Consider the following 12,506-nt stretch of genomic DNA (forward strand, 5'->3'; position numbering starts at 1 on the left):
TCTCTGTATTTACCCTAATGGGGTGTCTTAAAAAATCTAACCACATTTTTCCAACAATGCTCTCTTCATTCTAACGAATTTGTAGAAGACCACTGAAACTGAGTTTTGTTTTTTTTTTTCACTCACAGGTTACATGTAAAATATAGAACATTAGAAGTACGCATAAAATAAGATATTAAAGTTAATTGGTTATCATGATAGGAAGATACTATTATATTTATTGATCATTGTATTTGGAGTAAATATTTGGGGTGGATATGTATATTATAGTTTATATCGAAGACGGTTGATTATTGCAAATCTGATTGTGTATGAGGTGACTAAAAAAAAAGTGTATATGAATGGTTTTTATGGATGTTTTGTGTTATTGTAAAAAATATACAGAGGAAAATGTGTGTTAACAAAGCAAAGGAGGCGGATCTAGTTTGATTAGTAGTTTGTAAAAAGGGGGTGGGAGTCGATAAGTTATACTTCTTCCCACTCCTTTTCGAGCGCAAAAAAATTGTATTCATTTATTTGTTTTGGCCATGTTGTATGATTCTTTGTTATCTGATGATTCTATGTGCTCGAAATAAACTACTACTACTACTACTACTAAACAACACACCTTTGAACGTGAAAGGATATGAAGTCAGTAACCTAAGTGACAGGAATGTATAAAAACAAAATAAAACAGACAACAAGCAAACAGTACCTCGACATTAAAGAATACAATTATACGATCCTGTGTAGGTCAATCAGTGTAAACCTGGTCCATCTCTGCGTTTAAGGTGCCTCATTATGCACATAATCTCATGCTCCAATATGTTCACGAGTAAATTAGGTTGAGCTCATTCCAGTTCACCAGGGAGAATGGCCACATACAAAACATAATTTCAGTAGAGTCACATTAGGCTATCAGCTCCATGCATTAATCTTAATTAAAACTGGATTTTATTGGTTGTTTTCAGGTTCGTACTCGTCACATGGAGACGTACGCTCAGTTCAAAGGTGTACCCTGTCCAGGAGAGGCCATGCAAACACAGCAGTGTCAACCACAAAAGGGTTGTCCTCTGACAGGTGGATGTGGAAACCGGTTCCGCTGCATCTCCGGTATGATCCAGTACATGAAATACCAGAACTCAGGCTGTGGATGCACAAACAAAGATGCTTACAGGATGACTTCATGGTGGCGGTAGTCTGTTCATGATTGGCTGTGGATTTGTTCTGTTTGTAGGTCAGTGTATCAGTCAGTCTCTGGTCTGTAATGGAGACCAGGACTGTGAGGACGGTCTGGACGAGAGACACTGTGAAGACGACAGCGGCCATTACTCATGTGACCTCGATAAAACGCCACCAAACTCAGAGTTAACAGGCAGGGGGTGGGTACAGTCCACTACTGCCGGTTTAAGGTCCTTGGTCCTGGGTCTGGAACGCATGTTGACGCTGTGGTGTCGTGTTTCTCAGGTACGACGTTCTTACAGGTGAACTGAGGGCAGCAGTGATCAACACGCTCAGCTTCGGAGGACAGTGCAGGAAGGTGTTCAGTGGAGACCATAAAGTTTACTACAGGTTACCACAGAACATCCTCAGGTACAACTTTGAGGTGAGTCGACCAAGGCAAGGCAAGTTTATTTGTATAGCACAGTGTTTTTCAACCTTGGAGTCGGGACCCCACGTGGGGTTGCCTGGAATTCAAATGGGGTCGCCTGAAATTTCTAGTAATTGATTAAAAAAAAAAAAAAAAAGCTACTAAATAAAAAATATATGGTGAGTTGACAGAGACAATCCCAATCCATAAAAGACATGACAAACTATGAGTCTGAAACTGCAGCACTGTGGTTCTGTTTATCTGTCAAATGTTCATTGTGGTCAGTTTCAGATGCTGCAGCTCTTTCATAATTCATAGTTTGAGTTCTTGTTTGTTCAGTATTAATTGTCAGCCTTGAAAATCACAGTTGGACTGACTGTACATATCCTGACAAACGAAAATCAAATTCTCACTTTGTGCAGTAATCTACACCTGGCTTTTCTAGTTTCGTCCATAATAATATACATTATATAGCCTAAATGTCCTCTAAAAATAATGTTTATTTGCAACATAGTATAGCAAACTATTACATGATCAAAAACAAGTCAATTTTAGCAAAAAAAAATGTCTGGGGTCACCAGAAATTTGTGATGTTAAAATGGGGTCATGAGCCAAAAAAGGTTGGGAACCACTGGTATAGCACGTTTCAGCAACAAGGCAATCCAAGGTGTTTCACACAGGACACTGAAATACAACAAGGGAAAAAGAAACACATTGAAAACATTATAAAAGAAACATGTAAAAGGTGATTAAAAACAGCAAGTAAGAAAACAACACATAAAACCCAAAAATATAAAAACAGACACATTAAAGTAAGAGTTGCAGTGCAGAGTTTCGAAGGAGAATATAAAATTTAAAAAGTCAAAAGCCTTTTAGTCAAAGGCAGCAGTGAACAGGTGAGTCTTTAACCTTGACTTAAAAGAACTCAGACTCTCAGCAGACCTGATATTTTCTGGTAGTTTGTTCCAGATCTACGGAGCATAGAAACTGAATGCTGATTCTCCATGTTTAGTTCTGACCAGGACTTTTTTTTTTCTTTTTTTTTAATTATTTTAAATTATACATTTACATAAACATGTTCTTAGACATAAGGAACCACACAGACACAATACAAAAAAATAACAAACAAATTATACAACAAAGCTATTAAACCCCAAAAGAGAGAAGAAAAAAAAAAACCAAACAACAAAAAACAACAACAACAACAAGGTAAATAATATTATCAGCTCCTCTTTACAATGCTCATGGCTGATTAAGAGTTAATATAATGTAAACTAACAACACATTTCTCTGTCAAAAGGACATAGGAGACGGCAGGACGCTCCTATTGACAGTAGAGAAAAAAGGATTCCATTGTTGATAAGACCAATTAATTTGTCCACGAACAGAAAACTTAATCTTCTCCAACTTTAAAAAGAAAAGGAAATCATACACCCATTGCACAAAGGTGGGTGGCAGAGGATCCATCCACCAGGACGACCAGGACTTGAACAGATTTCTGAATTATCATATGTAATTACTGTATGTTACACTGAAAAAATCAAAATCTTACCAAGTGTATTTTTCTGATTTCTAGTCAAAATATCTCATCACACTTAGAATAAGACATAATCGCCAAAAGAGTAACTTGTATGTGAGATATAAGAACTTATTTTTAATAATAATAATAATAATAATAATAATAATAATAATAATAATAATAATAATAATATATTTTATTTGTAAGGCACTTTTCATGGAACTCAAATATACTTTACATACAGCAGATAAAACAGAAACCAAACACATTAAAAACAGATAAAAAAAAAAAAAACAAGTGCAAAAGGCAGGTACATGAATATAAAACAATTAAGCATTAAAATTAAACATTAAAAGCAATCTTAAATGAGTTTTCAAAGGGATTTAAGGGTGTTGAGGTCAGGGCAGTGTCGGATGGTAGGTGGGAGGGAGTTCCTGAGGGTGGGGGCATTTTTAGACAATAGATCTTGAAAATTTTATGCAAGAAATCTTACCAAGATTATTTTCACGTGTTCTAATGGCAGATTTCTTTGTTTGAATTGAGCAAAAAAATATCTGCCAATGGAACAAGTGAAAATTATCTTGGTAAGATTTCTTGAAATAAGATTTTCTAGATCTATTGTCTAAAAATCACTTCTTATATCTCACTGAAAAGTTACTCTTTCGGTGATTCTGTCTTATTTTAAGTGTGATGAGATGCTTTGACTAGACAGTTTAAGTCTTGTTATTTTACTGTATTAATTCTTAACTCCTACTTGTGCAGAATTATTCACTCATTCATGTGCAGTCTTTATATTTAATAGACAACTCAACATCTCTGTTGTCTGTTTCTTTAAAGCCAGATGTTGAACTCTGCTTTGTGCTGCAGGTAACAGTAGATAATGAAGAGAGTGATGAATCATACGAGAGTTCCTGGTCCTACATGCAGCATGTCCAGTCCAACGCTTTATTTGGACACGACCGCCGCACCTTCCACAAAGAGCTCACGGACAATAAGGTAATACTGTGTACTACACCATAGCATCATTTACTGTTGACAGACTTCTTTTTTTTTTTGTACTTTATTTTTATATCCATATTTTATGATAGACAAAATAAACAAAAAAAAAACCCAAAAACAAACTACAAAAGCACTCGGAGAGCACAGGCCTCTGCAAAGGCAGATTAGTAGTCCCCCCCATCACCATGAAAATTTAATCATTTGTTCCTTGTGCCAGTATCAACATTTCCTGAAAATTTCATGGAAATCCATCCATAACTTTTTGAGTTATCTTACTAACAGACAGACAGACAGACAAACAAACCTCAGTGAAGACATAACCTCTGCCATTACACTTGGTCAGAGGTAAAAAACAAAAGACAGACCACAACAATTACAATAACAACAATACATTGAGTAAAGAGTTCTGTTTAATGTGTCTTATTGAATGGCAGTTGTTTGTGGTCAATAGATGTGTTCTGAGGAGAGAACCTGAGCCCAACATTTGGAAGAACCCACATTAACAGCTTAATTTCATGAAATATGCATTTTTGACCATTTGGGTGACCTTTGACCTATAATTTGACCTTGACACTAGCACTCTTAAGACATGACATGTCTCACAAAAAAACATTGAAGGGCCCATCATGAGCAGATTGCTAGATTGTACTTTATCAAAAGTGAAGAAGGTTTGAAAGTTGCCAAAAACCCCACGTTTTCAGGGTTGAAAAAGTAATTTTCGGAGTGGTGGGGGGTGGGAGTTTGAGCTTGATTTGAAATTTTTCCACATTTTTGTATTCCCAAGACATGGGAGCATTAGAAAATCTGGGCTAAAGTTGAATCTGAAATTTTCCCCAATTAGAACATCCGGGTTCACTCTCTAGACAAATGAAATACAAACAGGTTCTGGACAAATTAAGATAAGGTTATACAGGTTCAAGGATTTCTTTGATTAACATTCACATTCCATTCTTCCCAATATTTTTTTACGTTTATCAGCAGTGAGTCTTAATCAGAAGCTCAGCCTTTCCATGTCATAAATTTTGTTCGCAACAGTTGTCCAGTCCAGAAGTGTTAGGGGATCTTCGCACAACCATTTTCGAGTTATGGCTTTTTTTTTTTTGCCCCTGCTGATAATATTAACAAAAGATATCGGTCCGATTTCCTCATCTCGGGTGGTAGGTTCTATTGACGGACATCTGTGCATTCCTCTGTCTTCAATCTGCTGCAGCTCATAGTCCAGACCTGGGCATTGTACGGCCCGGGGGCCACATGGCTGACCCTGACTGGCCCGCATGAGGTCATTGGCAAATTAAAAGTCAATGCAAATATATATCACTGTAATAGATGCAACTAATACAACAGCAGCGCTTTTATTTCGAAGAATCTGCTAAATGATCATATTTTTGTGTGTACTTTCTGTACTAAGCATAAGGCTTATGCACTGATTAGTTTGTTGGTCAGCTAACGCCAAAAAAAGAAAGACTGATTTGAAATGCAGAGTTTTTAACAAGACATGGACTGTAAGTATTTCTTCACTGAATTCAGAGGTAAATAAAAAGAAAAGGAACAGAGATATGCAGACAAAGGTGGATGGATTTATTGTTTTTCATGTAAAGTTAATGTAGTTTTGCACATTTTCAAAAATGTTTTTGTGAATGTTCATTAAATAGCTGTATTCTGTGCTCCACATTTTCAATGTATCGTTTGATTTACTGTTTTTATAGACATATATATTGAGCAGAGCTGCAAGTGTATTGATCCGGTCCTTAACCCTTTCATGCATGAATTGTGAGAACCTGAGTCAAGATTTATTTTTTAACTGTTTTTATTCCTCCTTAGCCATGAAAAAAACAATGTGATTGAGTTTTTTTTCAATGGAGTTACAAAAATATCCATGCATTTAATTTTTGAAGTAAAGAAACATATGTTTAAACCCAAGATCAGAAAGTGATATGAAAACAATGAAATAAAAACATTTTTAATGCTGCTAATCTGATGTCTTCTCACATTTTAACATATTCTAATGCTATTAATTACTCACTTCATGGAGATAATATGCAAAAAAAAAAAAAAAACTTTTTGTCTAACAAATAACAATTGATTTACATTCAAACATTTTACTGCAGATCAGGTTTATCAAGAACAGCACAGTTACAGTAATGGTATGAATGTCAGTGTATGGGATGATGCATAAGTGTCCACCGTGTTGGCTGATATGGAACTAAAACAACAAAACCCATTAATATACAAGAGAACAGCTGGAGAAGAACTGTCCACTGTAGTGACCTATGCATGAAAGGGTTAACAACTGTCAAACTTTCTCATGTGGCCCCATAAGAAAATTAATTGCCCACCCCTGTCACAGTCCATTAAACACATCCAGTTCATTCTACGACTTTATATGTGATGATAAAGAGCAGAGGAAGAGGATGAGGCTGATAAGTAAAGCTCCAAGTCTTACATCAGGGGTCTCAAACTCAGATCCTCGAGGGCCGGTATCCTGCATGTTTTAGATTTTTCCCTCTTCCAGCACACCTGACAGTCGTTATCAGGCTTCTGCAGAGCTTGATGGTAGGCTTATCATTTGAATCAGGTGTGTTGGAAGAGGGACACATCTAAAACATGCAGGATACCGGCCCTCGAGGATCTGAGTTTGAGACCCCTGTCTTACATGAATGGAGGTGTATACAGAGCGTTTAGAACCAGTGATTTAGTCTGATGTCATGGTGCCCTAAAAATCCAACCAGGATGTAACATGACGTGACGTGGCGTCTGGTCCTGTCCTTCATCCAGGCCCACAGGCTGATCATCCTGAAGAACAAGGTGGAACTGGCCCAGTTTCAGAACTCGGCGCCCCAGTATCTGACTCTATCTGAGGGTCTGTGGAGGGCTCTGTCCTCGCTGCCGCTCACGTACGACTACCCCGCCTACCGCCAGCTGCTGCAGACCTACGGGACCCACTACATGTCTGAAGGTTCACTGGGAGGAGAGTACCAGGGTCTGCTGGAGCTGGACCGACAGGCGCTCCAATCATCCAGTAAGAACCGTTTGTGCTTTTATTAATCAGAAGGTTTAATTTCAGACATGAGTTAAAGCTGCAGATGGATTAACCCGGGGGTGTAGAACATGCAGCCCGTGGGACAAAACCAGCCCACCAAAGGTTCCAATCCAGCCTGTGGGATGTTACGTCCCTGCCTAGGGGTTTACGTACATAATGTACTCTCTTTGTCCCTTCTCAACTCCCAAGCACAAACGCCAGTCTGAAACTAAAGTTCAAATATTTATTATTAAATAACTAAACGAGGGTTAGGTGCGGTGGCCCAGAGGTGCAACAGCCCAAAAAATTACCCATATAAGAAAAAAAAGAGAACAGCCCAAAAACTATCCACTATAAGAAAAAACAAGTAGAGCAGGCCAAAAAATTTTCCTCTACCCCAAAAAACTATCCACTATAAGAAAAAACAAGTAGAGCAGGCCAAAAAATTTTCCTCTACCCCAAAAAACTATCCACTATAAGAAAAAAAAGTAGAGCAGCCCAAAAATTTTCCTCTACCCCAAAAAACTATCCACTATAAGAAAAAAAAGTAGAGCAGCCCAAAAATTTTCCTCTACCCCAAAAAACTATCCACTATAAGAAAAAAAAGTAAAACAGCCCAAAAAATGTTCCTCTAGCCCAAAAAACTATCCACTATAAGAAAAAAAAGTAGAGCAGCCCAAAAAATTTTCCTCTCCCCCAAAAAACTATCCACAATAAGAAAAAAAAAATAGAATAGCCCAAAAAATTTTCCTCTAGCCCAAAAAACTATCCACTGTAAGAAAAAAAAAGAGAATAGCCCAAAAAATTATCCACTATGTTTTTGGGTCAGAGGTCACTCTAAATAGTGCCTTTAACCTTTACAACACATTTACTGAAGTTTTTTTTTTGTGTCTTTCAAGGCTGTGCACATATTTCATGTATTTTCTTGCTGTAGCACAAGAAAAGTGAACGGGAAATAAATCTGTATGATCATTTCAACTGTGAAAAAACAAAGATAAAGGTGGAATAAGACTTCTGCACAGTACTGTATATTGTTAAAATACATTTAAAGTGTAGTATAACACTTATTCCAAGATCCTTTGTGTGAAAATTTTAACATCTTTACCACATATTGATGCTTTCAGATCTCCAGGTTTGTTTATCATTGAAGTGTTAGCGTTGTATTTTACACGTCTGCTTCCCCCGGTCTTGTTTGTGTGAAGCTACGACAGATCGGGAATACCAGAGGTGTTGGAGGAAAGTGAAGCGCCGATTCTTCCGGAAGAAAGTCAAAACCGTCTGTGAAAAACTGACCCAGGCGTTGTCCTTCCGTGACGGTGAGTGGATGGTCTGTAAATGACAGTATTCTGTACATGCTCGAAATAAACGAATAAAAGAAATGAAAAATGAAATGTACCATACACTGTCTATGGACATGTTTCAGTCAACAGAAGCCTTTCATCTTTTACTGTATTCTTCATCGATAATGTGACCTGGAATCACTACTCCACACAGCACCATGACAGAAGACTCACATTTCTATCTACAGAGTCTGGTCTAATTTCTAATATCAAATTAGCTAAAAGCATCAGAATCCATTTTCTCATGTGTTTATTGTAGATGAATTTACATATTGAACCATTCCTGTGAAGTGTTGTTTTAATTTCATGCCATATTAAGGAGTTTAATTGTGTTTTAGAGTAGGTGATGATATTATAATCCCTGTAAGCCCATGCTGATGTTGGTTTCTCTGTAGGGGTGTAAGAAAATATCGGTTCTGCAATATATCGTGATATTTCATTTCACAATATTGATATTATAAAGTACTGTATTGATATTTTTAGGTATTCATTCAAATGCAGACATGGCGGAGGTTCATTTTAGTTTTTTGGTTTTCTTTGTTGTTTATATCTAATTTATTATTATTTAACACTCTTTTATTGAATATTGTTAGTTCCTTTGTTGGGATCGCACAAAAATACTGTTCTGATGTTAGTTCTGAGCTAATAGAGTATGAACATTTGAACAGGATCTTAAACTGTAATGTCTGTAAAAAAAATAATTTAAGTTTGAACACAGGAACATTTTGTGATATAGCATCAGATCCTGTTCTGATCAAATAAAATTGTGTTTAGTATTTGTGCAGATTTCTGGTGTCATTCAATTCTTCCAGGAAATAAGCATTTAAAAAAAGAAAGGAAAAAAAAGGCCTTTTCAACAGTATCATGATATATCGTATCGTGATCCTAGTATTGTGATTTGTATTGTATCACCAGATTCTTGCCAATACACAGCCCTGTTTCTCTGCAGGACACACCGTAAACAAACTGCCAATAAAGGTCAATGTTTTCGGAGGAGATCCATCGTTCATCAGTGCTCTGATGGTTCTGGATCTGGAAAACCCAGAAGCCAACGGAGAGACCTACGACAACTGGGCCTCGTCTGTTAGAGACTTCCCTCAAGTCATCGACCGGAAGGTACGACCAGCACTGAGCTGTTCATGTTCATGTCACCTGTTACAGCAGGTCGACTTTACTGGAGATCTAACGTAGATAGATGGACTCTATCTATCTATCTATCTATCTATCTATCTATCTATCTATCTATCTATCTATCTATCTATCTGTCTGTCTGTCTGTCTGTCTGTCTGTCTGTCTGTCTGTCTGTCTGTCTGTCTGTCTGTCTGTCTGTCTGTCTGTCTGTCCGTCCGTCCGTCCGTCCGTCCGTCCGTCCGTCCGTCCGTCCGTCCGTCCGTCCGTCCGTCCGTCCGTCCGTCCGTCCGTCCGTCCGTCCGTCCGTCCGTCCGTCCGTCCGTCCGTCCGTCCGTCCGTCCGTCCGTCCCAACCTGGGAAATTACAGATAATGACATAATATTCAATGACTTCAATAATTCTAATCTCTGCTCCCTGGATGTTTTCTCTATGACAGTGATTTTCAACCTTGGGGCCGGGACCCCACATGGGGTCGCCTGGAATTCAAATGGGGTTGCATGTAACGATATGAAAATTTCATATCACAGTTATTGTGACTAAAATTATCACGGTTATCATTATTATTGTGGTATTGTTGAAATGTGCTCAAAATGTTCAAAAAGTACTTATATACACGCTGAAATAATTTAACCACGTTGTATTTTGAAACAACAACAACAAAAAAACCCAAATAAAATCATTGGCACAATGTACTTTCTGTTGGTAGAAACATTCAAATATTAACATGTTAATATCAAACAAACAAATGTGCATTAAAGATGGCACCTTATGGCCATTGTTTGACCATTTTCCATATCAAGTTTGAGTTGTTTTACTTTCTTTTCATAGATAGATAGATAGTCTCTCTCTCTCTCTGTCTGTCTCTCTCTTTGCAGTAATCAAACATAATTATCATGATAATTAGAATTTAAACTAATATTAACTGTCAGGAATTTTACTGCGGTTTATCATTAATCAGGTAATCATTACATCCGTAGTCGTCTATTTCTAGTAATTGCTAAAAAACAAACAAAAAAAAAAAAACTTACTAATAAAAATGTATGTTGAGTTGACAGAGACAATCCCAATCCATAACAGACAAACTGTGGTTCTGAAACTGCAGCACTGTGGTTCTGTTCATCTGTCAAATGTTCATTGTGGTCAGTTTCAGATGCTGCAGCTCTTTCATAATTCATAGTTTGAGTTCTTGTTTGTTCAGTATTAATTGTCCTCCTTGTAAATCACAGCTGGACTGACTGTACATATCCTGACCAAGGAAAATCAAACTCTCCCTTTGTGCAGTAATCTACACCTGGATTTACTGCCTCCGTCCAGAATAATATACATTATATAGACTAAATGTCCCCTAAAATTAATGTTTATTTGCAACATAGTATAGCAAACTATTACATGATCAAAAACAAATTAATTTTAGCAAAAAAATGTCTCTGTTTTGAATGTCTGGGGTCGCCAGAAATTTGTGATGTTAAAATGGGGTCACTAGCCAAAAAAGTTTGGGAACCACTGCTCTGTATGCTCCAAAAGTCTGAACTGAATTGGGAAAGAAAGCTTTTAACTGTTCTGGTTCCATTGTCTGGAAAAACCTACAGAAGGAACTAAAACTGAAGGAGCTGGAATCTGTAAATACATTCAAAGTCATTTTAAATGAACGGGAAAAGGATAAATCTGAATGTAGAGAATTTGGAGTCATTATTTCAAGGTTATTTTGATCACATTGTTCTGTATGTGGAATCTTAACTAAAACCACTTCAACACTCTTGTCTGTTAATATCTTCAGTGTAATTTTTGCACTTTCAAAATTCATCCCATGGGCCGGATTGGAACCGTACATGGTCTGGTTTTGGCCCACGGGCTGCATGTTTGACACCCCTGCTCTAACAGCTCATTTTTCAGGGATTTTAGTTTTAGATTTTATACAGCGGAGTACGTACCTGTACCTAAACCAGATAAACATTGTGAATGTGTACTGTGTCCTCCAGCTGCGTCCTCTGTATGAGCTGGTGAAGGAGGTGCAGTGTGCCGGCCTGAAGAAGCTCCACCTGAAAAGAGCCACAGAGCAGTACCTGGAGGAGGAGCATCCGTGTCGTTGTCGGCCCTGTCGGAACAACGGGCGCCCGCTGCTGACGGGGTCCCAGTGCAGCTGCGTCTGTCGACCCGGAACCTCAGGACCGGCCTGCGAAGTGGGCGCCGTGATCGGAGAACCAGCAGGTAAACCACCGACCCCTGGACGATCTGAGGGGGGTCAGTCCAGGTCCAAGAGTACATTCAAACCCAGCATTTAAGTAACACATGACTGTCTTCACAGCAAAATAACATACATGTATTTTATTGGTCTAGATTATGTTTCACTTCGTAATTCAGTTGATAAACGTTGGTTTGACACTTTCACATACTATGATCATTAAAAGTCAGATATCTCTTATCAAAAAGTGCTATTTATTATTGATCTTAGCTTTTTTTTTCCACTGCCTTTTCTCAGAAAGTTTCAGAAAATGCACCTTTGATCAGTCAACAGCATATATAAACAACACAGATGGATGAAAAACCACCAGACCAACACAAAACTATCAGCTATAATAAGTCTGGATGAAAAAATATGGAATAGAGTTGTTGGTCACTATCTTTATCATTATTTGGCTAGAGTGCATGTGTTGACAGTGACGTTACAACTAGATTAGATTAGATTAGATTAGATTAGGTAGAATTTAACTGATCCCTTGGGCAGAGCACTCAGGAAATCGGGGACATATTTTTATTTTTATTCTTATTTTTATTTATTTTTATTTTTATTTATCTCTCCCTTAGGGTAGGGGATGGTGGGGGGGATGGGTACGTTGGGATGGGTATTTTTGTTTATTATGTAAAAAATAAAATAAAAAGATATGGAAAAAAAGGAAGTTAGTCATTTAGTCCCTCTAAATGATTGAA

General features: G+C 37.6%; 1 protein-coding gene across 1 annotated transcript in view; it reads left to right on the plus strand.

The window, feature by feature from the left end:
- Positions 1–12,506, plus strand: part of LOC115430621 (complement component C7-like) — a 29,896-nt gene that overhangs the window by 5,978 nt on the left and 11,412 nt on the right. The window contains exons 4-11 of the mRNA XM_030150729.1: positions 951–1,092; positions 1,217–1,361; positions 1,447–1,585; positions 3,957–4,085; positions 6,864–7,107; positions 8,310–8,423; positions 9,397–9,563; positions 11,558–11,786. Of these exons, the coding sequence (XP_030006589.1) occupies positions 951–1,092; positions 1,217–1,361; positions 1,447–1,585; positions 3,957–4,085; positions 6,864–7,107; positions 8,310–8,423; positions 9,397–9,563; positions 11,558–11,786 (1,309 nt within the window). The remainder of the gene's footprint in view (positions 1–950; positions 1,093–1,216; positions 1,362–1,446; positions 1,586–3,956; positions 4,086–6,863; positions 7,108–8,309; positions 8,424–9,396; positions 9,564–11,557; positions 11,787–12,506) is intronic.

Source organism: Sphaeramia orbicularis, chromosome 12, assembly GCF_902148855.1.
Source record: "Sphaeramia orbicularis chromosome 12, fSphaOr1.1, whole genome shotgun sequence".
Taxonomy (NCBI): domain Eukaryota; kingdom Metazoa; phylum Chordata; class Actinopteri; order Kurtiformes; family Apogonidae; genus Sphaeramia; species Sphaeramia orbicularis.